The sequence below is a fragment of the Ochotona princeps genome, chromosome 22, assembly GCF_030435755.1.
Source record: "Ochotona princeps isolate mOchPri1 chromosome 22, mOchPri1.hap1, whole genome shotgun sequence".
NCBI classification, from domain to species: domain Eukaryota; kingdom Metazoa; phylum Chordata; class Mammalia; order Lagomorpha; family Ochotonidae; genus Ochotona; species Ochotona princeps.
Window position 1 is genome coordinate 12,974,288 of NC_080853.1, and position 26,369 is coordinate 13,000,656.

Here is a 26,369-nt window from a genome sequence, read left to right on the forward strand (position 1 = left end):
TGTCTCTCTGAGGGGTCTGCATTCTGTGACTCGTGTGTGTGTGTGTGTGTGTGTGTGTGTGTGTGTGTGTGGCTCTCCGTGAGGAAGGAGAGACACATCCCGGGCCAGGTGGAAGGGGCTTGGTGGGGGGACAGGAATCTCCATTCTGAGAAGGGCCGAGAAGCAGAGAAAGGTCCCCAGGGAGGGATCCGTCTCCGTGAGACAGGGTCACAGAGCAAGTCCACCTCTTGTAGTTTGCTGGAAGCCATTCTCAGATTTCCTGCCCCCCAACTCTGCCCCGCCCCCCCCATGCCCAACCCTGGGGAGCCAGCGCTTGCCCTATGTTCCCAGAGGAAGGCAGGAGGCCCTAGTGGCCAGCATAGATTCCAGGCGTGTCCCTCTCACCATGCCACTGACAGATTTGAACTACAAGATTGCACCCATCTCAGATGCTCTTATCATCCTAACAGCTTCCTGTGTCCCCAGGTAATGGCAGGCAGAGCGCCTGTGTGTGGGCAGGTGGTATCTGGGCTGAGCTACATGTGCCTGCATGTAGCTGCATATGTCCCTTGGAACAGAAACCGTGTCCTGCGAGGCCCCTCAGCCCGTCTGCAGCCAGGTGGAGGAAGTCCAGTGTCAGAATGTGCCTCCCTCCCCAGGCTTCCTGTCTGGCAGACACAAAGTGGCTGCACAGGCTATGGGGGAGACCCCAGCCCCAGGCTGTGGCCAGCCCCAGCCCTGAGCAGTCTGACGTCTTTCGTCCTCCCACTGGGATGGGGCCCAGGCCCTGGCTCCCCAAACCATTCCAATTAGAGTGTGCCTGGTGTTTGATGTCAGCCACTTGGGAAAGAGGGAAGGGGGCCCCAGCTATCCTTTCAGTCCCCTATTCCATGGCCATTTCCAAGTTCAAACGCAGACGGCTCAGCCTCCTCCCACATCTGGGGCAGGGGGAGGGAAGGACAGGAAGGGGTGGGGTACCTTGGGAAAAGATCACAGCTCCTGGAGTGGGGGAGTTTTCTCGCAGGGCCAGCTGGGCAGCTTTGCCAGCCAGCCAGGGCTCTGGCCCAGGGTGCAGAGCTGGATTCTGTTGATTTCCTCCCCTGGGATGTCTCTCATTTAGACCAAGAGCACCGTCATGGATACCGTGTTTCCTGCCTAAAGCAAAGTGGCTCCTAACAGGCCCATGAAAGGAATGACAATGTAACACCTGCCTACTGTGTGGGGAGGGTGAGAGGCCAGCTTAGGCATCATGCTGGGATAATGGCATTCATGCCAACTTGAGATGGTGACTGGGAGCAGAAAGGGGCAGCCCCAGCTTATCACCACACTTGTCTGTCAGCCCTTGTCTGTACGCCCCCTCTCCCCTGGCACACCCTCTTTCTTGCATAGAGCAATGACTACAACATGCCATGGTCCATTGCATTCTGACCACCAAAAAGCCCCTGCAGTGGAAGGAACAGCAAGTGCCCCTCCTCCCCCAAATTCTAGAATTTCAGAATGTACCTTGCTGGAGCACACTCTTGGCCGATGTAATTTTTATAGACGAGGTTAGATTGGGCCTGAAATCCAATGGCCAATGTCCTTTTAAAAGGAGAGCAGAGGACACAGAAAGAGCCCATGTGGGGACAGGCAGAGATGACAGTGACACACCTACAAGCCAAAGAATGCCAAGGGGCACTGGGAGCCACTGGAAGCTGGCACAGGCACACAAGGACTCTCCCTGGAGCCCTCGGCAGGCGCACAGCCCTGCTGATGCCTTCATCCTGGCGCTTTAGCCCCCAGAAGCTGTAGGGGAAGAAGCTCCAATGTTTCAAGCCGCAGGCTTGTTGCAGCGGCCCTCCAGAGCTGGTAAATGCACATCTGGGAGCTGGAATCCCTGCCACCTGTGATTTCAACGCCAAAGCCAGGGAGAAAGATCCATGAGCTGGCTTGGGTCAGGTGCGTTCCTCACCATGGCTTGGAGATGCCTGGAGTGGGGACGGATGTGGGGAGTCACAACTAATCAATCCTTCCAGTGTCCTTGACACCACAGCCCTGACAGGAAGGTGTTGGTGGTCACGTCAAAGTCACTGTGTGTGTGTGTGTGTGTTTGTTCTGCATACCTGCCAGTTCCTCAGGTAAAAGATGCAAAGGCCACATGTTTGCCTTAATTTAAGATGATATGATGTTATGTATAACATGTTATGTTTTGAATGTTATATGTTGTGTATAAACTAAAATTGAAGTATAGGTGAGGTGGTCACAGAAGGTGGCTGGGAACCCGCATTTACTTTTAACATATTGGTTACTCATTACTATGTCAATTAATTCCATAATGATGTAAATTTTTGCTGATGGTATGTTGGAGCTTTCAATTGACTGGGATGATACTCTGCTGGCTCTGTCATCAGACCAGAGAGGGTATACCTAAGAAACCGTTGAACTTGACTGGACAATAAGATGCTGGACTCTATGTTTGGTATACGCTTGCAATGGGGAAATCTCAACTGAACTTGAGCTGTGGTTATGCAATAAGGTGGAGGAATCCACCATGGTGGGAGGGTTTGGGGAGGGGTGGGGAGAACCCAAGTATCTATGTAACTATGTCACATAATACAATGTAATTACTGAAGTTAAATAATAAATAATTAAAAAAAAAAAAAAAAAAAAAAAAAAAAAAAAAGATGCAAAGGCCAGGGGAAGTTCTGCTTGGTGGGGCCCACAGAGTCAGGCTGCCTACAGAGGCCTGACTGGATGAAGCCACTCTGAATGAGGAAGGTGGGAAAGGCCAGCTCGGGAACTCATTTCACAAGCAAAGTGTGGAGGGAGCTTTAGCTCAACCGCAGCTTGGTGCAGCACAGGCAAAAAGGGCTTTCTGCAAAGAGGAGGAAGAGTTGCGGCCCAGGTGACTAAGAGCTTCGGATGCACAGAGGCAGAGCCTTCTTGGTGGGGCTTGGTGCAGCCCGCACCCGCGGGGTAGAGACAACAAGATCCTGGTCAGAGGATCTCCGCATTCTCAGGCAGCCTGGTCACAACGCTGGAGCGCAGAGGCTAGTGGCAGGAGGCTTCAGCAGATCCTGGGCGCCTCCAGACAGTGGTTCAGGAGGCAGAACTGGCTGGCGGGGACTGTTCCAAGGAGGTGGTTCGAAGGGCGGTGCTAGTGCACCCCAAAACCCAACCAGGTCGCCTCCGAACCCGTTCCTAGGCATGCTCAATTTTCTGAGACCGGCTAACAGTGCGGGTGGCAGGCCTCGAGGGTCTGCCTCTCTGCTTTGGGGGAGTGTGTTCGGGGTTTGCCAGGGCGCAGCAGCTAGCACCCCTGCCACCTTGGGGCGTGCGGGGACAGCGAGGACTATTCCTTTCTAAACTTGGCGCGGGCTGGCGGCCCCTCAGGCGTCGGCTCCGAGCTGGGGCGGGGGGCTGGCGGCGGCGGAGGGGGCCGGCGGCAGAGAGCTGCGCGGGCCCCAACTTTATGCTAATCCGCGCAGAGCCCGCCTCCCGCCTCCCCTCTGCGGCCCCAGCGGCGAGCAGAGCCGGCCACTCGGCGGGACGCAGTCACCGCAAAGCACCGGGCGGCCGGCGGACGAGCTCCAGGGGGGCACAAGCAGCGGCTGGACCCGGACAGGCAAGCGGCTGGCGCGGTGGGCAGACACCCGGCGGAGGCCACCGCGCGGGGCCAGGTAGAGACGCGGGGGCCGCGATGGGCGGCTGCCGCCTGCCCGTCTGGCTGTGCGCCCTCGCGGCGCTGCTCTCGGGGACGCAGGCCAAGGGCATCCCACTCTTAGCACGGCCCGCGTTGCCCGGTGCCTCTCGCTACAACCTCTACACGACGGGATGGCGCCCCAGTCTGCGCCCGGGACCGCACAAGTAAGAGCGTGGTTCATGCAGTGGCGGGAAGAGAGAGGGAGGGACGGGGCCCACGCGGCGGTGCGCTGCGCTGCAGATCCCACCTGCCCCTAGCCAAGTCCCGGCCGGTACGGGCGCCCTACTCTCCAGGATGCCGGGGAGGGAAAAAAGAGGCCGAGGGGGCCTGGCACGGCAGCTGAGATCCTGGCAGTGCCCGCGGAAACCTCTCCAACGAAGTAACATTTTCCAGCTGCTCTGTGTGCAGGATCCTGGGGCAGCAGCCCAGGTGGAGGGAGTGGAGTCGGTGTGCTGAGCACAAGAGGCGGCCCAGCCCCGAGGCCTTGCATCTCTCCCTGCCTTTCCGCTCCTACTGCTGCCATTAGCCTGGTCCCAGTAAACCCCTTAGGCGCCCCCAGCATGGCTGAGCCTCCGATTGGTGAGGGTTACTTGGAGCCTGAGCCCGTGCTTTGGGACAGTTGTTCCCAGCTCGTGAGGACACTGCTGCCCCCAGCTTCTGGTCAAAATTTGGGAATCAGTGGCTTGCCATCTGGCCTCTGCGAGGTGGGTTGGGTCCCTGTCTGAGCTTAGCTCAATTTGAGAGGCGCGATAGGAGGAGCATGGCCAGTCCATGGACCTGGGTGCGGCAGAGCAGGTTTCCTGCGGTGGGCAGTGCAAGCACTGAGAGTGTGGAGTTGAGCAAAAGAAGGGGTTGGAAAACTACAAGGAAGGGTGTACGTTCCCAGGGGGACGGAGGAGGGGAAGGATGGGAAGCCTGATCTAGAGGGAGCTGGAGAGTGAGAGCTGGGGCAAGGCCCTTGAGGCAGTGGCCAGCAGGGGCCTCTTCCCCAGCCTAATGGCCACCCCCAGGGATGCCTAGTGGGGCTGCGGCCAGCCCAGATGATTCTGGAGTCCGAGTCAAAGGCCTTACTTCTCAGCAACAAGGAAAACAGGTGAAAGAGACTGGGGGTCTGCAGAGGAGAGAGGATGGGAGCCTTGGCACGCCTGGCCTAGGCCTGGCTGAGGCCTTGCAGTCCAGGGCACATTTTTCACCTGCAGAGCCCTCTGTGCCTACGTGGTGCACCGGAACGTGACTTGCATCCTGCAGGAGGGAGCCGAGAGCTATGTGAAGGCAGAGTACCGGCAGTGCGGATGGGGACCCAAGTGCCCCAGGACAGTCACGTGAGTCTGTCCCCATCCTGTTCACCTGGGGCCCCTGGATACAAACCCCAGTTACAGAAGGCGAGTCTGGAGTGAAGAGTGGTGTGGGGCTTTGGGCAGGTAATTGGGAGCCCTGTGGCCATCACATCCAGTCTACCTGGAGAGGTTCCGGTGTGTCAGGAAGCAGATCTGTTGGCTGTGGCACGGCAGAGGGTGAATGGGCATGTGGCCAAGTATGAAGAGAAGGGTCCCTGGCCTGCCCTGCCCTGTTTCTAAAGTGCCCTTTATCAGCCTCTGTGGGCTGCAGCAGAAAGAACCCAGCAGGGCTGATGGAGCCAGGTGTGGCCTCCAGGGCATTGAGAGGAGCTGCCATCTGCAGCACCAGGGCAGGACCCCACCCACCTACCAGGAAGGAAGTAGGCAAAGGTGAGCAGTTGTTCAGTACTGAGATACCACAGAAGCCGGTAGAATTCCTTAGGGCAGCATGAACCTAGGGGTCCCCGTGGTCTTGGGAGTCAAGCACACAGGATGGGGTGGGCCTACTATCTGCATCTTCCCTTTACACAGCTCTAAGCTCCAGGGGAGCCTTCTCCCACCCCACCCACACCCCCATCACCTTAACCACAGCAAAAGGACAATTGTAGCGGGTGTGGGGTACAGACACACAATTGTCAGAAGATGCATGCTAGGGGCAGGTGCCTCGGTCACAAATGAGGAGCCTGCCCCTCCTTTTTTTAAGATTTATTTATTTTTATTACAAAGTCAGATATACAGAGAGGAGAGACAGAGAGGAAGATCTTCTTTCCAATGATTCACTCCCCAAGTGACCGCAACGGCCGGTGCTGCGCCGATCCGAAGCCGGGAACCAGGAACCTCTTCCAGGTCTCCTATGTGGGTGCAGAGTCCCAAAGCTTTGGGCCGTCCTCGACTGCTTTCCCAGGCCACAAGCAGGGAGCTGGATGGGAAGTGGGGCTGCCGGGATTAGAACTGGCACCCATATGGGATCCCGGCGTGTTCAAGGCGAGGACTTTAGCCGCTAGGCCATGGCGCTGGGCCCGAGCCTGCCCTTTTGCCTGCCCTCTTCCCCAGGTACCATACTGTGCTCAGACCCAAATACAAGGTTGGTTACAAGACAGTAACTCAGCTTACCTGGCGCTGCTGCCCTGGCCTCACTGGAGAAGGCTGCCCCGAGCACCTTACTGACCACGGGGCCACCCCACCCCAGGTGGAGCCTGAGTCGCAGACTCCCTCCGGACAGCTGGGCCCAGGACCCAGGCCCCCTCCACACAGCAGAGCAGCCCCCAACCCCCACGGTATGTCCGCTTCTTGGGACCCTTGGGATAATCAGAGAGGGGTGGGGTCTGGCCCAGAAAGGGCTTGGAAGGATCCCTTTCATGCTGGGCACTAGGATGAGCCCGTTGGACCCCATCCTGCCCGTGCTGCAAAGCTGAGGGAGTTCTCGGCATCAGGTGATAAGCCTACATAGCCTTGGGTTCTCTCTTCTTCCTCTTTCCCAGGAAGGAAAGGCCCAGGACTGTTTGGTGAGCGTCTAGAACGCCTGGAGGGAGATGTCCGACGCCTGGCACAAGCATATGGTACCCTCAGTGGCCTGGTGGCCAGCCAAGAAGACCCCAATAGGACACCTGGTGGCCCCGGGGCTCCTGCTGCCCCTGCAGGTTTTGGGGTTGTGGACTGGGGAGATGGAGCCGGAGGACCCCTGACAGCTCCCCTGGAGGAGATCCTGAGCAAGGTGACAGAGGTGAGCAACACGCTGCAGACCAAAGTGCAGCTGCTGGATGAGGTGCACGGGCTGGCCCTGGGCCATGAGGCCCACCTGCAGAGGCTGCGGGACACTCCACCGTCTCCGCTCACCTCCCTGGCTCTGCTGGAAGAGTACGTGGACCGCAGGCTGCAGAAGCTGTGGGGGAGCCTGTTGGACGGCTTTGAGCAAAAGCTACAAGGCATCCAGACTGAGTGTGACCTGAGGGTGCAGGAGGTACAGAGGCAGTGTGAGCAGGGCCAGGCCGCCAGCAGGAGGCTGCACCAGCGCCTCGATGGCAGGGAGCTGGCCCTGCGCCGGGAGCTCTCGCAGCTGGGCACCCGGCTGCAAGGCCTGAGCGTGGCTGCTGGGGGCAGCTGCTGCAGCCAACTGGCCTTGATCAGTGCCCGCATAGACAGCCTTGAGAGGAACCTGCAGATGGTCGCCGAGACCCAGCGGAGCCCAGGCATCCCGGCTGGGGATGAACTTACCAGACTCTCTGCTGCCGTGCTCGAGGGAGGCATAGATGGGCTGCTTGAGGGTCTAGAGCCCCTCAATGGCACAGAGAGTGGCATGAGGGACTGCTGCCTGAGGATGGAGATAGAGGGTTTTGGAACCATGCTGGAAGAACGGGTGCAGAGCCTAGAGGAGCGCCTCACAAGCCTGGCTGGCCAGCTAAGCCATGACAGCACCCCACCAGGCAGATCAGCACGCCCCCTCATGCAGACGGAGCTGGCTGTGCTAGAACAACGGCTGGTCTCCCTGGAGACCGCGTGTACCCCCAGCACCACCTCTGCCAACCTGGACAACCTCGTGACAGAGGTGAAGGCCTGGCAGAGCCAGAGCAAGGCCCTGCTGCACCAGGTGGCCAGCCACGCAGCTCTGCTCCAGCAGCTCAACAGCACCATGGCCGAGGTGCAGGGGCAGCTGGCAGAGGGCATGGGCCGCACCCTCCAGGGCGAGATCACGCTACTCAAGGTCAACCTGAACTCAGTAAGCAAGTCACTCACAGGCCTCAGTGACTCTGTCAGCCAGTACTCAGATGCCTTCCTGGCCGCCAACTCATCCCTGGATGAGAGGGAACGCAAGGTGGAAGCTGAAGTCCACGCCATCCAGGAGCAGGTCAGCAGCCAAGGCTCGAGGCTTCAGGCCGGCCACAAGCAGGTCCTGACCCTGCGGGGGGAGCTGGAGCGACTCAAGGCTGGAGTGGCCAGTATGGCCGGCAGGCTGAGCCGTTGCCAGGACACAGCCCAGGAGCTCCAGCATGCAATGGGTCACTTTGACCAGCGAGTGGCACAGATGGAGGGGGTGTGTGAAAGTCTGGGTCTGCTGACTGCAGGCCTGGACAGCTTGCCCACCAAGCCACTGGGATCCAGGGAGGGCCTGTGGGGCCACATGGACCAGCTGAATCGCACGCTGGCCCAGCACACGCAAGACATTGCCCGCCTCCGGGATGACCTACTGGACTGCCGGGCCCAGCTGGCTGAGCAGGCCCGGCTGGGGCATACTGACTAGACAGGTTGGACAGAATCCCAGTCCTGGGAAGGTCACCCCAAAGCCCAGACATGGCCAACAGCACCTCCCAGCATGTCTAACCTTGATGCCACTTTGGGAATGGCCTTGATCCACTTCCACACAATTGTCCTGGTGAGCAAAATCCATGCTCAGTACTACATAGCCTGGACAACTTGAGGGCGGAGGGGTCATGGTCAAAGCAAGGTTAGCACACCCAAAGGCCAGGGTGTTGCATCCCACGGTCTGCAAAGGTGCAGGCCAGGGTGGAGAGAACCACAGGCCCAGACTCAGGCCAGCAACCTATCCAAACCTCCCTTTGCCTGTGAGCAGGTAGTTCTCAGCGCTTGGAGGCTTCTGGTCTCGTTCTCTGACTTCTTATCCCCAGGCAAATGGGCTCCATTTCAGCAGGAGGGTGACAGCCCTGGAGCTGTGTTCACACCTGGCAGCTTTGGGACCCAGAAGCTTCCAGCTCCCCACATGGTTCCCAGCATAGAACAGCAGCACATAGACTCACTGAGAATTCACTTTATTCCTTTGGTGCCTCCCTAAAGGATGAGGACTTGGGCAGCTGTAGGACCCCAGAGGAAAGAACTGGACTCAGGCAATCCCACTGGAGACCCCACTACAGTTTATCCTTCCCTTCCCTCCCAGATGTTTTCAAGGTGCTCCGGAACCTACACAGGGTCTCTCTCCTAGAGAGCAGTGCTGGCGTCATTAAGGCGTGAAAGAGGCCAGACCCTGAGAGGGAGGCCACAGCCACAGGGCAAGAGGCATAGGCCTTGCTTTTAAGACCCTTGGGGAACTCCAACCCTGCCAGGATGTTCACCAAGTGGCAAGAAATTCAGGGACAACTTGAAAACGGTGCTCATGAGGCCTGTGCCATGCCCAGAGACTGACACCCGTCTTGACGAAGGTCCTGGCCTCAGTTTATCCCCCAACAGCTCCTGTGCTGTGTGCAGGCCCTCCTGGTCTGACCTTCTGGTATCTGGACATTGGATATTCTGCTCTCCGCTTTGGAACTGCTGGGGGGCAGGGTGGGGGCAGGTTCTGGATTAAAGCTTTCAGCCAGTCTACAGCTACTTTAATCTGCAAAACTTGTGGGACGGAAGGCGGCCAGGGTGGCAGCCCCACTTCCCATACCTCCTCCATGCGAGAGTTCATCCTGCAGCTGGGGGACTGGGCTAACCCACAGAGCCTATGGGAGAACGGCCAGGAAACACCCACCTGCCTTGGGGTTTGAGCCCTCAGGGAAAGTGCCAGAAAAGCCAGCAGCGCCTGGGCTGGGGCTGGGGTGGCAGGAGCCATGTTCCCTCAGCCCTTGCTGTGTGAGGGGCATGGGAACACCCAAGGATCAGGGTCAAAAAACCACACACTAACAACCGAAAGCAAGGATGCCTGACTCGGGGGCTGTGGACCAGGGCCAGGTGAGAGTCTGGCTTTGGAGGTAACTGTCTCAGTAGGCAGGTGAGAGAACAGAAGTTCTTTCCAGCTCAGCTCACCCCTGCTGCTGCCAAACCTTCCCTGCGTGAAGGGGCTGAAGCCTCAGTGGGGGTCTCCCTCTTGGTTCTCTGGTCAGGAGCTGGGATGACAGGGACACAGACCTCTGGCTGGTGGACCCTGTGACACCCAGAGCAGGCTCAGCCCAGGGTGTTAAGGTCTGCAGCAGGCAGTGGCTCCCGCCAGTAGCAGAAGCTGCTGTACTCGGGGTGGGCCAGGTCCATGCTGGGACCCCGAGCCACTGGTGGGAAAAGAAACTCCACTGCCTCGCTAAGCCGCCGGTACCTGTGGGTGGGACAGGGCCAGCCCTGAGAACCTGAGCTGCCTAGCAGACCAGGCCTCTGCCATGCCTGCTGGAGATGCCACATCCCCTCATCCGGGGGAGCCCTGAGCAAGGGACGGACCCCGGGGAGGAGAGGGGGACCTTGGGGTGCAGGGTTTGGCCTCACGTGGATTTGTGGTTCTTCAGCAACTCCTGGATAAGCTCTCCCCGGGGGTTGACAGTGAAGATGCGTGCTTCTGGTAGGCCCACCTGGCGGTAGGCCAAGACATCCTGTGGGGAACAAGGAAGACCGTGGGACAGAGGCAGGGGACTGTAGAGGAGGCTCGGTTCACAGGAGGGGACGCACTCACATTGGGCCTGTTCCCAAAGGCAGCGTGGAAGGGTTGTGCTTGGGGTAGAAACAGCTGCCGGATGTCACTCAGGCAGGCGATCTTGAATGTTTCTGGCTTCTTCTCAATCACCTCTCTGGGCAGCGGGGAGGGACAAAAATGGAAGGGAGGGCAGCCTCAGGTGACATGGGAGTCCGCCCCAGTCCCTGCTGCCACCAACAGCTAATGTAGTGGGGGCTGGGCCAGCAGTGGGCATGTACAGAGCCAGCAGGTTACCTGTGCAGGGCGGAGAACAGGCTGCTGGGAGACAGCAGGATGGGGCCCTTGGGGAGGCCACACCCCCTCTCGCTCACCCACTGCAGGTAGCCCTTGGTGAGGTTAGCCATGCCGATGGCCCGCGCAGAACAGTACAGGAACTTGTACCCATTCCTGGGAGCAGGAGGCACAAGTCATCAGAAACCAGACTAGCCTAAACCTAGGGCTCTGACTATTCAGTCCAGACATTGCACAGCAGGAGGACTTAGGGGGACAGCTAGACCAAGGCCAGGAAGTAGCCTCCATGGCTGTCCCAGTTAGGAGGAATGTAGAGGGCCAGGCGGAGGAAGCCTCCCCTCTAGCATGGGACTAGTAGAAAGACCCCCACCCTGGAACATGGTTCCAGCAGGAGGGATTCCATGTGCCAGGGATCTGCCCAGGCTGCCTCCTGTGGGCCCTGCTGGTCGCCAAGCCTGGCTTGCAAGGGCAGAGGCCAGGGAAGGCCTGAGATGTCCTGCTCCTCCCTCCCTCAAGCCTGGCCCCAGCTGGCACTCACAGGTGGATTTTGTGGTAGAGACTGGTTATGCCCTGGTGAGTCCAATCCTTCCCTAGTTGAGGCAGGATGTGGCCCAGAGCATCCGACCTGCAGCCGGAGACAAGGGGTTCCTGGACGTCAGTGCCATGTGGACCACAGACTCCATGGGTGTGACCCAAGCTTAGCCTCAGGACCACCCCCCCAGCAGAGAGGGGCCCCCACCCTGCCTCTGCTGATAGACACCTCCCAGGGCAAAGGGACGTGAGTCCCTAGGCCCATAGCCTGCTGGACCTCACTTAGTGATGGTGCCGTCGATGTCGGAGATGACCACTTTGTCGTTCCATTTCCACAGGTAGATGGTGGCCTTGCAGCGGCAGGTGCCCTGGTACTGTGTGGTCACGCTGAACACCACATCATTGGCCCCTTCTCGCAGGTTCAGGCGCCGCTGGGGCCAGGCCAAGCAGAGGGGGGAGCTTGTGATGTGCCACCACAGCCAGGTGCTGCCCACTCCCCCTCTCCACCTCGAACTGGCTGGCAGTCCCCACAGGCCTCTCTTAGCTTCCTCCTCCCAACCCACCAGGCTTCCTGAGTTCAGCAGACACACTTGTGGGCAACAGGAGCTCATGCTGCTCAGGGCCCAAACTCCCTTTCACCCCACTTGGAAAGAAAACAAAGTGGCATTGTGATGCTCCCTTGCACAGGTTTCAAGGTCAGCCCCAAGGCTGGGGCTACTCTTGGCACTGAGACACCCCAGTCAATATGAAGACCATGGAGGTCTTCATAGGAAGCCTAAGCTTGGGGTTCAAGCTCCTTAGTTCTCATTCCCCCTTGTCCCTCTCTTCCCCCCAGACCAAGGAGAGAAGCCTAGCCATGTATGTGGCCAGAGATCAGGACCGGGGCAGTGCTGCACCAAAGCCAGGTGACCAAGGCTTCAGGACCGCAGCTGACCCCCGTAGTGGGTGTGACCCCAGGCAGGTGGCTGCGGCTCTAGAACAGGCTGGACAGACCCTGCCAGACACCTCCCTGGCCTCAGAGCCTCACTCAGGAAGAAGACAAGATGACTTGGTGCAGGAGCTCAGGCAGCACAGAGGCTGGTAGGCCAGCAGGGGCTGCTGAAGCCGGAGCACTCTCGATGGGCGGCATCTACTTCTCCTCCAGTGGTCTCCAAGGGCCGGCCCAAGAGCCTCCAAGTACAGGATGCAGGACTCAGAACATCCCACAGGGCAGACCGGTAGGTTATCACGTGCACGGGTGAGTTCCCTGCCTTTGCAGGTATTTAAGCGGAGGCCATCAAGGCAGCCCCAAGGGGATGGGCCCAGCTCTCCCATGAGTATGCAGTGCAGCCCTGCGAAGCCATTTCTCAGATGAGCCCAGCCCCCTGCACACACACATACACGTATGCGCACACTTACGATCTGAGAGGAAGAGAGGCGGAGGGATTTCTTGTAGGTAGGGATGTAGACAGGAGACCCGGATGGTGGCGTGAGGGCCTCGAGGATCACGGGGCTGTCTGGGCCCCCACCATCATCATCCTCACTGCTCAGGGCTTTGGTCGTCTCCCTAAGAGCAATACTGGCTCTTAGGCTTGGCGCCCCCACCACAGGTGTGGAGAACCTGAAACTGCCCCCCTGCCTCCCAGGGACCACCGGGGAGGGGGTGGCATTGGCGACAGACATACAGGTGCACAGGTGCACAGGTGCTGGCAGTTTCCACCCAAGCAGGTGGCAGCAGAGCTGGAGCTGAGGCCCAGCATGGCCAGCCACGAGTACACCCACGTAGCCAGGCTGCTAGGCTCAGCCCTGAGCTGAGATACCTGGGGGTGCATCGGGGCGGGGGGCCTATTCCCAGCTGCACCTGCCTTGGCTTCCATGGACCCATGGTCAACCTCCACTCCCCTGTGGGCAGCTGGGTCACTTTAGAGGTGAGAACAGGAAGCAAAGTCAGCACTGCTGGGACAAAGCCCTCACCCTCCTTTCTATGACAGCAGCCCCATGCCTGGGCCAGGAGTTTTGGCACCTGTTCTAGCTCCACCATTTCCCATCAGCGGTTGAGGGACACCTGATATGCCTCTGAACCCCAGTTTCCCCATCTGTGAAGTGGGAATTTTTCTAGGGCATAGAAGTGCTTGGGGAGTGATGAGAACTCTGGCTGGCAAAATGGGTGCTGGCCTCCAATCACTACCTACCCCTCCTCCCCACCCAACGCACCTCACCCTGCCCCACCCCAGGCCATCATCTCCAGAGCTAGCCACAGCCAGGAGGAAGTTGGACTTACCCCTCGGGCTCCTTGCCTGTGGTTCTCTCCCTCTGGGCACTGGGCTGTGGGAGGAACAGCCATCAGTGGAGCCTGCCTCCTGCCCTGCATGGGGCCCTGCCCAGGCTCGCGCCCGTGAGCACCCACCTCCTCAGCTGGAAAGTCCCTGCGTCGCCAGGAAAACCACCATCGCCCACCCTTCCGTGGCATCTTCTCCTTCTCAAGCTTGTCCACAGTGCTCTGCAGGCAGGTAAAGGCTGTGGCATTGTGTCCCATGCCATGTACACCTTACGTCACACTCCCTCTGGGGCCCCTCCCAACCCGTGAATCCAGGCCAAACCCCAGGGGAGACTGGGAACCTTTCCTGTCCCCTAACCTTGACCCCTAACCCGCTCTAACCCAGCCTCAGCTTCGCCTCCCTGAATTTTGCAAGTCTATCCCTCTACTAGAGCAGGACGGAAGCTGAAGATGGTGTTCTGAGAACTTAAGTCTGGTGTTCAGCACCTACAAGATGCTACCAAGTGGCAGTGGGAAGAACTGTCTCCAGCCAGGAACACCCTTCGACCTCCAAAACCATCACATATATCCTCCCAAAATCAGGGATCCAACCCCATGAGCAGCCCCACCTCCCCAGGGCTGCGTCACTGATTGAAGCCACATGACTTTGGGGGAAATGTTGATTAGATCTGTGCTAGATAGTTTATCTAGGAGACACAGAAGGGACAACTGGAGTCAGTAAGATGAGGGCTGAGGGTAGTTGGCCAGGTGCCCACCTGAGCCGGGAACAAGGCCTTGGGGACTTTAAGTGGTTTATCTCTCTGGGTAAACCAAACAGGACAGTGGCCCTCTTCCTTCCTATAAGCCCAGTGGGCCCAGAGAGGTAGCCAGAGGATGGGACCAAGTATCTCCAAAAAGGCAGGCACCAGCTAACAACATTTAGGCAAGGCTAGCTAAGCCAAGAACTGGCCTTGTCTGCTGCCAGAGGAGCACAAAGCTGAGGTTGGCCCTACCCAGCAGCACGGTGGACACCCACAGAAGGTCCTGGGAAGGGGTGGACAGGCTGGGTCCCTTCCCGCCTCTGGGCATTTCTGCATGCTTTGTTTTGCCCACATCCACTCATCCTCTAACCTTCTCCAGGGCAGCCATTACCTTGGGCAAATTCTTCTGGAAGGCTTGTAAGGAGAGAAGCATGGGGGCAGCCACAGCCCAGTTATAGTACCTGCAGGGACAGACAGCAGCCGCAGGAGCAGGGAAGCGGGGCTCTACTCCATTCCCCAGCTCCGGCACCCCCTCAATCCAGCACTTACTTCTCATTGACTTTCACCACCAGGTTCGGGTCCTCTAGAAGCCCAGGGTTTGTGACGAGGTCCTGGTAGGAGACGAGGTGCTGGTTGAACTTCTCTGGATACACAGGCAGAAAGAGAAGGGTGAGTCTGGTACATACCCCATGACCCACAGCCCCCACAAGACTACATGCTCTGCCAGCACATAGCTGCTGGGTGGTTCTCTGACCCACAGGCTGCCCCCCCACCCCCGTCTGTGCTCGTTCCCGCCCCAGGAGAGGCAGGGCGTGTCCCTGCTTCATGGGGAATGCGGGAATGCCCAGCCCGAGCGCACGCCTCTATTGTCCCTCCCGTATCTTGTGGGCCCAGTGCCAGTCCTCAGGCTGCAGTGGCACCTACCCGTGGAGATGTCTCGGCTATGAGCCAGGCCACCACAGAGGGACAGTGCTATGGTGTCCGCTGCATTGGCAGTGGGTTCAGGGCTGGGGTCCCTCGGGAGCTTCTGGCTGCTGGGTTCACTCCATCTCCTGGCCCCCAGCTCACAGTCACTGGGGAGGGTGGGGGGCAAAAGGGTCAGCAGTAACGTGAATACCAGGGTGGTGAGGTGGGGAGCCACACCCCTGTGGGGTCCTTGACCCGACACCCAGGCACCTGTTGGGGAAGTAGAGGGCTGCATCCTCAGAGTCCAGGGAGGGCAAGTCGTCCAGGTAGATGTCGCTGGGGCCCAGGTGCTGGCTTTTCTTCAGGGGACCTGAAGGTGGATGGGGGAAGCCTCACCCTGTAGACCTAGCATGTGCTCAGGAGCATGAGCCATATGTGCGCTGCCCCGCATCCCGGCCTCTGAACCATCTGCGGTGACAGAAACGTCCTGCCTTCGCACTGTCCGGTCAGGCAGCCACCAGCCACACACGCTCTCTGAGCATGTGAAAGTGGGGTTAGTGTTAATGGAAATAGAATTTTAACTTGTGGTTTTCAATTACCGAGTGACTTCTCTGGAACGCAGAGTGACAGACACAGGTCTCCTATCCAGATGTCTGTAACTGCTGCAGCTGAGCCTGGACAAAGCCAGGAGCTTGGAATGTAACCCATGTCTCCCACACGATGGCCGGGATCCAAGTGCTTGAGCCATCACCCATTGCCCCGCCCCCAGGATGCGCAGAGGCAAGAAGCTGGAAGTGAAAGCGGAGCTGGGACGCAAATCCAGGCCCTTGCATTGTGACTAGTGCACCAAAGTCCTGCCCCTCGGTTTATTAATCTCATTTAGAGAGCTACACTGAGCTGGCAGGTACTGATTAGGACAGCAGGTGCTGGAAACATACCTGGTGTGCAAGGCATCACCCAGCCATCACTCACCTGTCTCCCTGGAGCATCCTTCTGGCTGCCTGGTGGCAACTGGACTCTCCTGAGTGGTCCAGCTCCAGGATTTAGAGGCCACAGGGAGGCCTGCACCCCCAAAGCTCAGAGTCTTGCTTTTCTCGCTCTCCAGGATGGTGAGAGGGGGACCCATCACAGTCCCCCTCTCACGGGACTGTGTACCAGGCTGAAGCAAGTCAGCAGCAGCCTCTGCTTGTGGGGTTGGGGGTCCTGGAGGGTCCTCCCCTGGCCCACAGGAGGAAGAGGGGCTGGGTCCTCTCTGAAGAGGAGAAGCCAGCTCCATGCCGCTTTCCAGAATAGTCGAAGACTCAGGCCGTTCTGCTTTGGCCACCTATGGTCAAACACATGTAGGCAGGTGTGGGCTGGGGTTGGGCTGGCCTTTCAGGCTCTGTAGAACCTGGGTGGTGGTGGGCAGTGGAGAACGGCCCCAGGCCCCCCAGTCACTCCAGTCATAACCTGTGGAGGCTGCAGCCCCACTCCAGGGCAGGAATTGGGGGTGGACAAGCATGTACGTACCTTGGGCAGCCTCCCCCAGGCCCACTGCATGTGCGACTCAGCTCGCAGGGAGCTGGGCTCCAGGGCCCGCAGTTCTAGCTCCGAGTCACTCTTAGGAGACTCTAGTCCCTCTGAGGCGAGGCTGCAAAAAATAAAACCCAGAGGCCACCAAGTCAGGCTGCTGCCCTGGCCACCCACCCCAGCCCAGAAAAAAAGAGAGATTTGTGCACATATTTATGCCTGTGCTGTATCTAGAATATGGGAAGATATAAACAATATGTCAGGGCTTAAATAACTCCACAAATCAATACTAAGAAAGCAATCCAGCAGAAGTGGGGGAAGAGGGTACGGATTGGTCACACAGCAGGGGCTCCACCTGTGATGACTGGAAAGTTCTGGACCCCGACAGGGGTGATGATAGTGAATGCCACAGGGTTGATCCCAGTGGTGGATGTTAGGTTATGGTGGCCCTTACCAGCATGGAGAAGGAGCAAGCAAGAAGATCTGAAGAGTTTACACAGGAGAAAGATGTTATACTCTGTGTCGCCAGAAAACCACACAGGGGTGAGAGTTGGGCCTGGGGTCCCCACCTGCAGCCAGCCTGGACTCTCACCTGGCCTGTGGGGCCCACTCGCCATCCGAGTAGGGGTAGATGTCTCCAGGCTGTGGCGAGGACTCCCCTTCCGAGCAGACACTGGTGAGGGGCACAGGGAAGTGGTCACTGACTGGGCTGGATGGCCCTGGCATGGCAACAGGGACATCAGGGGACTTGGTGGGGGGGGGGGTTGAAGCAGCCCAAGTGCAGAGGTCAAGGTCTTCCCCGGGGTCACTAATCAGCACAAGATACAGGGCTAGAAGCCCGGGTGGGCGTCCCCTCACCCCAGCCCCCATGTGGTCTCACATACCCTGCAGGCCCTGGCCAGGGCGCTGCCAGCAGAGCGGGCTCACTCTCTGCCCCTGCCTCCACTTCTTCCGAGCTCGAATTTACCGCTTCATCCTCCTTCCGCCTGGCTTTCTTCCTGCGCCGCCGCCTCCTCCGCCCCACGGAGGCCGCACCCGCCACCAGGAGGCCCTCAGGCTTGCCAGCTGTGCCTGGCTGGGAGTCCCAGTCAGAAAGAGTCCCCCACGGGAGGGGTGAGGTACACAGGCAGGGAGGCACATCTTCCTGTGGAGCAGGCCCCAGGGCGGGGGTAGGGGGAAGGGATACAGCTGAGTGACTGGAACCAGGGGCTGCTCCCCGCGCCTGGGCATCCTGAGCTCTGCCTGGGACTCCTCGGGGCTGGACAGAGATGGCAGCCACTGCTGGCCACAGGGCTCCCAGAAGCCGTGATGCCCTCACAGGTCAGGCAGAGGCCCAGGATTTCGCCTCTTATTTCCACTGAGGTCTACCACAGTGGACGCCTACTTCTTCTTTAAGACTCAGCCACAGCCCGCCTCCTCTATGAAGTTTTCCCTGACTACCCCCAGCCCCAGTTCCAACCCCCTTCACTACAATGACCAAAGAGGCCCATCATCCATCTCCCAAAACCAATCTGCAATGCTCTTTGAAGGCAGGGATCACCCCTCAACGGAGTCCTATGCACAGTGTCCAGCATACACCCTGACTTTGATCAGGTTCAACTGGTTTAAATGCCTCCACTGGCCTGGGCTGGACCTTGCCTTCTGCAAACACGCTCTCTCTTCATTGCCTGCCTACACACTTCTATGTGACAAACCTAGGGAGGAACCCAGTGAGAGGGTGGGGCAGAGGCTGCCAGGGATGGCCACGCTCACCTCATCGCTGTCCAGCTCCTGCACAAAGAAGGCCTCGCCACTGTCCCCCAGCTTCATGTGCAAGTCCACCGGCTCCCCATTGATCTCGATGTCCACCTGCAATGGTGACTGGTGGGCCTCGCGTCCATGCTCCAAACCATTGAGCCACAGCTGGTCCAGGACACGCTGGCTCCTCACTGCCCGGGGCACTGCACTTGTTGGACCATGGCCCGCCTGGCTGCCTGTTTACTGCATGCTGTCCACATCCCCGTGTTTCCCCAGCCCATAGGAATGGGGACGTGACCTGTGTGGCCTGTCTTGTCACCACTGGGTCCCAAGCCACCAGGTTGTTCACTGCATGAACAATAGGAAGAAACACCATTTACCAGGCACCACCCTTGCAGCAGCTACTATCATTATCCCCATGTTACAGATGAGGAAACAGAAGCTTGGGGGCGTGGTCGTTTGAGAGCAAGTGGCTTCACAGCCAGTGAATCTATACATGCAGAAGGGCTGAGTCTGTAACCCAGGGTTCAGTGTCTTAGATGTTACTCTCTCCCACAGGCACGCTTTCCTATAGGATTCTAGGATGTTCACCATCGCCTTTGCGTGAAGCAGATGCAGGCCCAGGTCAGACACACGCAGCAGATGTGTGGAGGGAGCAGCAGGGAGACAAGCAGCTTTACCAAGGGGACAGGGACCGGCCTTTGAGTGCTGGCCCTGCAACAGTGTTATCCGTTCCTGCGCACTTCTTCCAAACCAGCCCTCCACTGCCACCACCCTGCACAGCAGGTAAGGTCACACCCACACGGACAGATGACAGGACTGGGTTCAGTGACCAGGAATAAACAGGCGAGGTCTAGGGAAGCCTGGGCCAGGTCCCAACATTGCCAGAACTATGGCCCTGTCTCCATGGGGAAATGAGAGCCTTCCTGGACCCAAACCCCTAGCCAACCCAAAAGCATATCAGGAAAATAGAAAAGAGGCCCTCTCCTGGGACTGCAGCGGCTGCCTGGGGCTTTGAAAGCCCACCCCACTCCCGGCAGAGGCTGTCGGGGCACTCACCACCTTCTCCCGGGACCGCAGCACGCCCAGCTTGCCGAAGCGCACGTGGAAAGGTGAACACCGGAAGGAACCATCGGCCTGTTTCACCACCAGCACATCGATGCCCCCACTCAGCGTGGCTGGGTTCAGTCCCCGGTACAGCTCTTTCACCGTCCCAAATACCGTCTCCGCCAGCTGCCCCACGTAGTTCATGGCTGGTGCATGCAGAGACCCTGTCCAGCTCCTCTGAGGCTGGTGGCCAGTCACCAGCCCACGCCAACTCTCACGTCCCGCCTCTGCACACGCGGCAGCTGCTGTGGGATGGATGTGCACCTGTGGATGGGGGTCCTGTCCCAGCGTGCCCAGTGGCCTGTTGGGGGAGTTCTGGACAGCAGTCACCTTTCTCCAGCAGCTGGTCCTCACATCTGTCAAACAAAGGCACCAAGTAAGACAACACAACATTGCCCGTGCCCCTAGATGCCATGACTCACAGTAATGACATGGGCACAGCTCACTCATCCGCACATCAAGCCTGTAGGGCTGGCCAGGCCAGTGTCATTATTTCTGTTTACAGATGAGCCATTCGACGCTCGGGGATGAGGAACTTGCCCAGGGTCTCCCAACTAGTAGTACCTGGGATTCCAGCCTGCCTCGGGGCTATTGCTGTGAACCCTGGGACGGTGCACTGCTGTAAGCAGCAGGGTAGGGAATGGGGCAGCTTCCCGGGGCCCCGGACAGTGGGCTACAGCCCTGAACAGTGCTGTTCTCTAGGACGCAGGGGGAAACAGTGCTCATCTTCCATCTGAGACATGGGTTCAAGTGCCTGGCGCCCTCCTAGGAGCTGGAAGGAAAGGGTCACTGTGCCTTATTTAGGGGGATCAAAGGTGGGAGCACTCCAAGCATTCAGGTTTGCTCAGTCTACTTCCTGAAGTCAGATACTGAAGGCAGGTGTCCCCTAAAGCAAGGGGATTGAGGTCTAGTTTCCCTGGTGAAAGACCTGCCCACAGCCTGATCCCCCAGGGTCAGGATTGGGGTTAGGGTCAGGATTAGGGTTTTGGGTTTAGAGTTTTGAGTTAGGGTTTAGGGTCATAGTTAGGATTAGGGCTGAGTTTAGGGTTCAGAGTTAGTGTTGGTTTAGAGGTTGGTTAGGGTTAGGGTTTTGGGTTTAGGGTTAGAGTTAGGATTAGGGTTGAGTTTAGGGTTAGGCTTGGGGTTTAGAAGTAGTGTTGGTTTAGGGGTTTGGTCAGGGTTAGGGTTAGGTTTGAGTTAATTTTAGGGTTAGATTCTCCAAGACATAATCCAGCCCACAACTCTAGCCTTGGCCTTGGGGCTCAGCTGAAGTTGAGATTTGGATATTAGTTTGGGTGTTCCCTGAAGACCCATGTGTTAAAATCACCAAGATCTTGTGTTAATAATACTGAGAGGGTGGAAACTTAACCCACTACAACACTTAGAAGTGGGACAGGTGGGTAATAACCGGGTTGGATTAAGTTGTCAGGATGGAGTGCCATGATGGGTGGCTTCATGAGGGAGACACTAGGACAGGTGTGTTCTCTGTGTGCCGCCTGGGGACTCTGCCAGCAAGAACACAACCATCACCAAACCATGGGACACCCCGATCTTGCTCTGTGAACCCCCAAAACCACAAGCCGAAGTATGCCTCCTTCCTCCCTCAACAACCGGTCTTAGGTATCACTGTGGTGCTGGCATGCCAACTCCTACGGGTAGTCAGGCCCTCGGATCCACATTCAGGCCCACTGAATCTGCTAACTCCTGCCAGACTGGTCCCTCCAGCACTGCCACACCAACAGGGCTGGGTGAGGCAGACACAGGAGGTGGTAACAACCATGAAGAAAGCCACAGCAGCAATGAGAACTGCCTCCAAGTAGCCCTGCCAGCCTCTGTGCCACCCATCGCCCCTGCCCTGCCAGCTAGGCCCAGGGTCTGCTATTCAGCCACCTGCCAGGACTTGAGCCACTGCACCTTCACAGGAAACCTGTCTGTCTCTGATCCTGCATCCAGAACCCTGAAGCCCAGAAGCTAAGGGCCCAGCCAAGGTCAGGCCCCCTTCCTCCCAACTTCCCTGCCCCCCACTTCCGGCCCTGAATGGCTCCGCTATATCACCCTTTCTCCCGTCCCTAACAAGTCTAGAATCAGCCATTTCCTCTCCCCTGTCCCCATCCCACCAAGAGGCTGGTATGGTCCAAACCCTCCATGCCTGCCTCCCTTCCCACCCACCCTTCCTTCTGCTGCCTAGGTCATGGTCTTGCAGCTGGATGCCCACATCACAGACAGCAGAGGGGTGGGTGAGGACATAGATCTCTGGGTGCTAATCCCCACCATGCCCCTCAGCAGCTATGGCCTTGGACCACTTGGTGGCTCCGTGCTTCAGCCTCCACCTCTGACATGGGGCTAGCACAGGCCCAAGGGAATATTTGCCGTGATCTGTGTGTCACACGCAAGAGGCATGACTGCCCCTCTACCCAGGCTAGTGCCCCAGGCCCAGTGTGTTAGTATTGGTGCACTGCTTCTGTCCCTGACTGAGTTCACATTTGGCATCCAAGGCCCTGCAAAAGGCTGTTTCCCCAAGCCCCAGCCCCAAGCCTTCCAGGCCAATCTGAAACTCCTCCATAGAAAATCCAGAACAGGCCAAACTGGGGTCTGAACCCTCTTCCCTCTTCATTCCTAGGCTGCCCGATTTCCTGGGAGGTGGTGGTGGGGGAATGTGTGTAGCCCTCCGTCCTGGGCTAGAGGGAGCAGGAGCTGCAGGCCTCTCTGGGACAGTTCGCCCTTCCCAGCTCCCCAGACTGAGGGCCCGGTCTCCGATCAAGCAGGGCAAGGGAGCATATCCCACTCAGCAACTGAGGCTCGCGGATGCCTGAGAGGCTGGGGTCTCCACCCACTCCCCCCAGGACACGGCCTGAGAAAAGCTGGCCATCTCTTCTCAGGATCCTACCTTCTGGTATGGGGGTCTACAACCCTAGGCTGGGAGAGGGACCCAGGGAGGCCGGCCCCTCCAGCTCTGCGTTCCGGCTGGACGCCGGCAGGTGGACTCAGGCCCGCAAGCAAGGAGGAAGTTCAGAGGGCAGGACGAAAGAGGACAGGGACACCTCCTCCCTGCCCGGATTGGGTCCTACCTGGTGAGCTGCCCGCTGGATTGCCTGGACCCGGAGCCGCCGCCTCCCCTGTATGTACACCAGCACAACTCGCTGGGCGCTTCGGGCTGCTGTGGGCCAGGGTGAGATTCCAGCTCCACGCTCCCTTCCCCTAGCCAGGTGCAGCCTCCGCAGGCCACAGTCCGCTGGGGCTCCACCCCCAAGAAAAGCCTGCCCCGCCTTCACGTTCGAGGCCGCACCTGCACCTGTCGGGGCTGGGGCGGGACTAGGTCTCAGGTTCCATCCCGGTCCTGCTCCGAGCCCTGTGCCCGGCAGCGGCAGGAGGGAGGGTCCCTGTCCCCTAGCGGCCGGAAAACGCGGCTTTAAGAATCCAAACGAACTCAGGTAAATTCTTTTCCCCGACCTGTTTCCTTCTTTGCCAAAGAGAGCGGGACCTGGTGAAGATTTTCGGAATTATCAGAAACGACTTCGGGAGGCGCCAGATTATCACAACACTCTTCCCAGGGCTAGTTTTGCTAGACTTCCCCTCCCTCCTTGGCTTCCCCCCGCTGGGCAGACCCGCGTATCCTGTGCGCCCACCAACCACGGTTGTAAGTTCATCTTAACTTGAGTACCTGTTTCATGTCGTCTCGTCACTTGAATCTGAGCTCCGACAGGGCAGGTCTTTTCATCTTCAATGCAGTGCAATATAGCAAGGGTTTAGTAAATACCGGCTCCCATCCTTCGTGCTGGTCACGGAGCAGCGGGTTCAATACCACCATTGGGCAGCAGAGGGCAGGCGATGACCAGCCTTCTCACAGGCCCACCCTCCCCTCTCCGCCAGCAGGAGCCCGGGTAGGGGAACAGCTGAGCCAGGGGTGAGCCACAGTCAGGGCCTGAGGCCAGAAGGCCCCGGAAAGGGCTTTTCCCTTTGGGGCTGTGATTCAGGGCTTTTTCTGCATCAAAGACCGACAGTTTGTAAGGATGTGCCACCGCGGGAACATTCAGGGGAGGGGAGGGACACCGAGGAAGGGCTTGGGAAAGTCAGGCTTAGAAAATACGGAGCCTTTGGGGCATGAGAGGTAGCTGTCCTCGTTATTCAGTACTTAAGATGACAGACTTCCGTTGTCCTCCTTTGCAGAAGTCCTTGAATGTCTGAATCCTGAATACCCCCACCCCCAGGCAGCACAGGCTGCTATCCTGCTGGGAGTGTGCCACCGCTGGTAGCGTTGTATAGATGGCAGTGAGATGCTGCCAACATCAGGAGGTGGGAGGAAAGGATTGGTGGCAGGCTGAGAACCCACAGGTACTCGGCTCTGACTCTGCTTACCTTGCGGGGTCCTGTCGTAGCTGGAGATCCCCCCACCCTGGACATACATTTTCTAACAGAAACTTGGATTTCCAGCAGGTTTGTTTCAGGAACGGAATCTTTTGGGATTCGGGGATCCTGAAGGCGGCAGGAAAGGGGAAGAGGCAGGCCCTGGAGTCCCCTGGCTTTGCTGAGATGACGAGGCAGGGCCAGAGCCCTGCTGCCCCGGTTTGCAGTTTGCACACAGCCAGCTAGGCCTCCCTGGGGTTAAGAGGGGGAAGCACTCCCTAGGCAGGCAAAGTCCCAGGGGATGTTTCTCGGTGAAGCCAGGAGCACAAGGCCCTTGCCTTGGTGTGGCATTTGGGAGATCACATGCTTCATCAACACCAGATCCAGTGTTCAAATGCCATGCAGCTTTCCTGCTCCAGACCTGCAGCTGTGACTGTGTGTCCTTAGCAGTAAGAGCCGCTGCTGGGAGCAGCTCCTCAGCCACGCCTAGTGGCCTCATGGAAGGTAGCAGAAGGAGAGTGGGGGACCCCAGAAGGCAAACTTTGTGAGTGAGGCGCAGGCACTTGGTATCTGGCTAGCATTGCCAGACTTTGAAAATACAACTAAAGGGCACCCAGTGAAATTTGAATTTCACACGATTTTTTTTTCTTTTTTAACATAACTGTCTTCCATGCAATATTTGAGACATACTAAAATTTGAACTTCAAGTTGGATAGTCTTCATTTTTACTTGCTCGTGACCTGGCAGAACAGCCAAGTCCCCAGCGCACGGGTCTTGCTGCTGCTGGCCTCCGGTGACAGGTGCCCAATGTTGCCACGTCCATTTGACTTCCTACCTGTAGAACTGTGTGTGACTCCCAGCTGTACTGGACCTTGATGGAAAGGTGCCTGCTGGACTGGGCCTTGGTATTTCCATTAGCCCAGCTGATCTCCCACCTCTGTCCTTGGTCATGTTTTCCCTTCCTGGCAAGTTTCTCTACTACTTCCAGGAGAAATTGTTAACACATATTGAGCACCTTCTGGTTGCAGGCACCATGTGGAGCTCTTTATTTGCATGGTCTCATTGGATTCTCACAACCCCACCCCCCGAGGGTCACTGGGTCTGTTATCCACTTTAACCATTGATGAAACTGATGTTCTAAGACCGTGGTTCTTAAGTGTGGTCCCTGGACTAACAAGTGCTCAGGCTCCACCATGGCTCCCCAGAAACCCTATGGGTAAGGCCCAGAAATTCATGTTTTAATGTAAGGCCCCATCTGTCCCACCCAACCAGGTTTGGTACCTGCTGCTCTGGTCCCAACCAGGCAGACAAGCAGGAAGTTTTCTTTACTTTTCTTTTCTTCTTTTTCTTCATTCCTTGCTTTTGAAAAAAGATTTATTCATTGTCATTGGAAAGGCATATTTACAGAGGAGAGAAAGATATTTAATCCGCTGGTTCATTCCCCAAATGTCTACAGCATCTGGAGCTGAGCTGATCCAAAGCTAGGAGCCAGGAGCTTCTTCCAGGTCTCCCACTTGGGTGCAGGGTCCCAAGGCTTTGGCGCATCCTCTGCTTTCCCAGGCCACACACAGGGAGCTAGATGGGAAGTGGAGCAGGTGGGACTTGAATAGGCACCTATATGGGATGCCAGAGCTGGCAGGCCAAGGATTAGCCAACTGAGCTATGACATGGGCCCCATGATGTCTCTGTTCTCAGTGTTTACCGTACTTTTTTTTTATTTTAAAATAGTATTTTATTTTTATTTTTTCCATTTTGTATTTTATTTTGACAATCCTTACATAGTTAATTTTGGTAAAAAGGTTCAAGGGCTATAGGAAAATGGGTCACTATTCCCGTGGGAGGGCATGAAGACTGGGACGGGGGCTGGGATGGCTAGATAGAGAGGCACTCAACAACACCCGTGAGGGCTGGATGGTTGAGTTGGTTAGATAGAACTAACCTTTAATACCCATTGACACGTACAAGAGCCAAATGGAATGGGGGACAGACTGATCTTCTGCTACACATACTGGCAAACCAGGGTAGGGGGCGGGCCTGGTGGGGGTTATTGTGGGTCGCCCCGACTAGGCTGCAGCTCCCACTGGTTTGTGTGAGGGCCGAGCACATGCTGGGCAGAACCAGACTGGACTGCAACACCCATTGGTTCCAGTGCAACTCGGGACTGAAAACAGAACCAACCCAGCAATTGCAACCACCAGCTGATCGTGGTGATGGACTGTGCCGGGCCCTGTGCTTGCTAGAGCATACAAGAAACTAGTCTGGGAATACCTCAAAGTTTCTTTGGAGATCTCCCTAATCGAACTGCTGGACTCAGAACTCTAATCAAGAAAAGACAGAAGACAGAGCAGATCAATCGTTCATCTCAGCTATATGTTGGCAGCGATATATGGGGCAAACGGAGACTTTATGATGGACCATATCAATCAGTGGACGACCTCATCGAGCGAAACTGGCAGCGATTCATAACCGGAGAACTATTAACACCACTCGAGCACATATCTCAGAGCATGCCCCACATCCGGGACTCGGGCTGGGCGAGAAACCGGGTGGGGCTTCCCCCTCAATATCCCCCTTTACCTCAGATACAAGATGGAAACAATGTGGACATAATAGTATTACC

At 57.6% G+C, this 26,369-nt stretch overlaps 2 protein-coding genes across 4 annotated transcripts; one reads left to right on the forward strand and one right to left on the reverse strand.

Annotated features, from left to right (window-relative positions):
* The first annotated feature begins 3,493 nt into the window (after positions 1-3,493).
* Positions 3,494-9,307, forward strand: EMILIN3 (elastin microfibril interfacer 3). Its single transcript, XM_004586055.2, has 4 exons — positions 3,494-3,825; positions 4,861-4,983; positions 6,052-6,275; positions 6,480-9,307. Exons 1-4 carry the CDS (start codon positions 3,659-3,661, stop codon positions 8,234-8,236), a joined length of 2,271 nt encoding a protein of 756 aa, XP_004586112.2. The 5' UTR covers positions 3,494-3,658; the 3' UTR covers positions 8,237-9,307.
* Positions 9,308-9,711: 404 nt separating this feature from the next.
* LPIN3 (lipin 3) lies at positions 9,712-22,581 on the reverse strand. Of its 3 annotated transcripts, XM_058679631.1 has the most exons (20): positions 22,474-22,581; positions 19,358-19,761; positions 18,314-18,409; positions 17,446-17,705; positions 17,154-17,234; positions 16,562-16,682; positions 16,025-16,376; positions 15,323-15,422; positions 15,071-15,219; positions 14,696-14,789; positions 14,538-14,607; positions 13,536-13,628; positions 13,410-13,453; positions 12,548-12,695; positions 11,432-11,580; positions 11,157-11,243; positions 10,622-10,774; positions 10,367-10,481; positions 10,183-10,286; positions 9,712-10,018 (listed from the first exon to the last, which is right to left on the reverse strand). In XM_058679631.1, exons 2-20 carry the CDS (start codon positions 19,547-19,549, stop codon positions 9,874-9,876), a joined length of 2,553 nt encoding a protein of 850 aa, XP_058535614.1. In that variant the 5' UTR covers positions 19,550-19,761; positions 22,474-22,581; the 3' UTR covers positions 9,712-9,873. The 3 variants fall into 3 exon arrangements, 2 of the variants coding, with proteins under 2 accessions (XP_058535614.1, XP_004586111.2); XM_004586054.2 differs by lacking the exon at positions 22,474-22,581 and having other exon boundaries at positions 19,358-19,879; XR_009247457.1 differs by lacking the exons at positions 9,712-10,018; positions 10,183-10,286; positions 10,367-10,481; positions 22,474-22,581 and having other exon boundaries at positions 10,723-10,774; positions 11,427-11,580; positions 19,358-19,879.
* Between the last annotated feature and the right edge of the window lie 3,788 nt (positions 22,582-26,369).

Excerpts from the sequence above, each read along its gene's own strand:
- LPIN3 (XM_004586054.2), bottom strand. The coding sequence starts at position 19,855 with ATGAGTGAGCTGTGCCCATGTCATTACTGTGAGTCATGGCATCTAGGG. Across the intron at positions 18,410-19,357 it reads TGCGGTCCCGGGAGAAGGTG|GTGGACATCGAGATCAATGG; the intron begins GTGAGTGCCCCG and ends TCACCATTGCAG. Across the intron at positions 16,683-17,153 it reads GAGTGGGCCCCACAGGCCAG|CCTCGCCTCAGAGGGACTAG; the intron begins GTGAGAGTCCAG and ends TATTTTTTGCAG.
- EMILIN3 (XM_004586055.2), top strand. The coding sequence starts at position 3,659 with ATGGGCGGCTGCCGCCTGCCCGTCTGGCTGTGCGCCCTCGCGGCGCTG. Across the intron at positions 3,826-4,860 it reads CTGCGCCCGGGACCGCACAA|AGCCCTCTGTGCCTACGTGG; the intron begins GTAAGAGCGTGG and ends TTTCACCTGCAG. Across the intron at positions 6,276-6,479 it reads AGCAGCCCCCAACCCCCACG|GAAGGAAAGGCCCAGGACTG; the intron begins GTATGTCCGCTT and ends CCTCTTTCCCAG.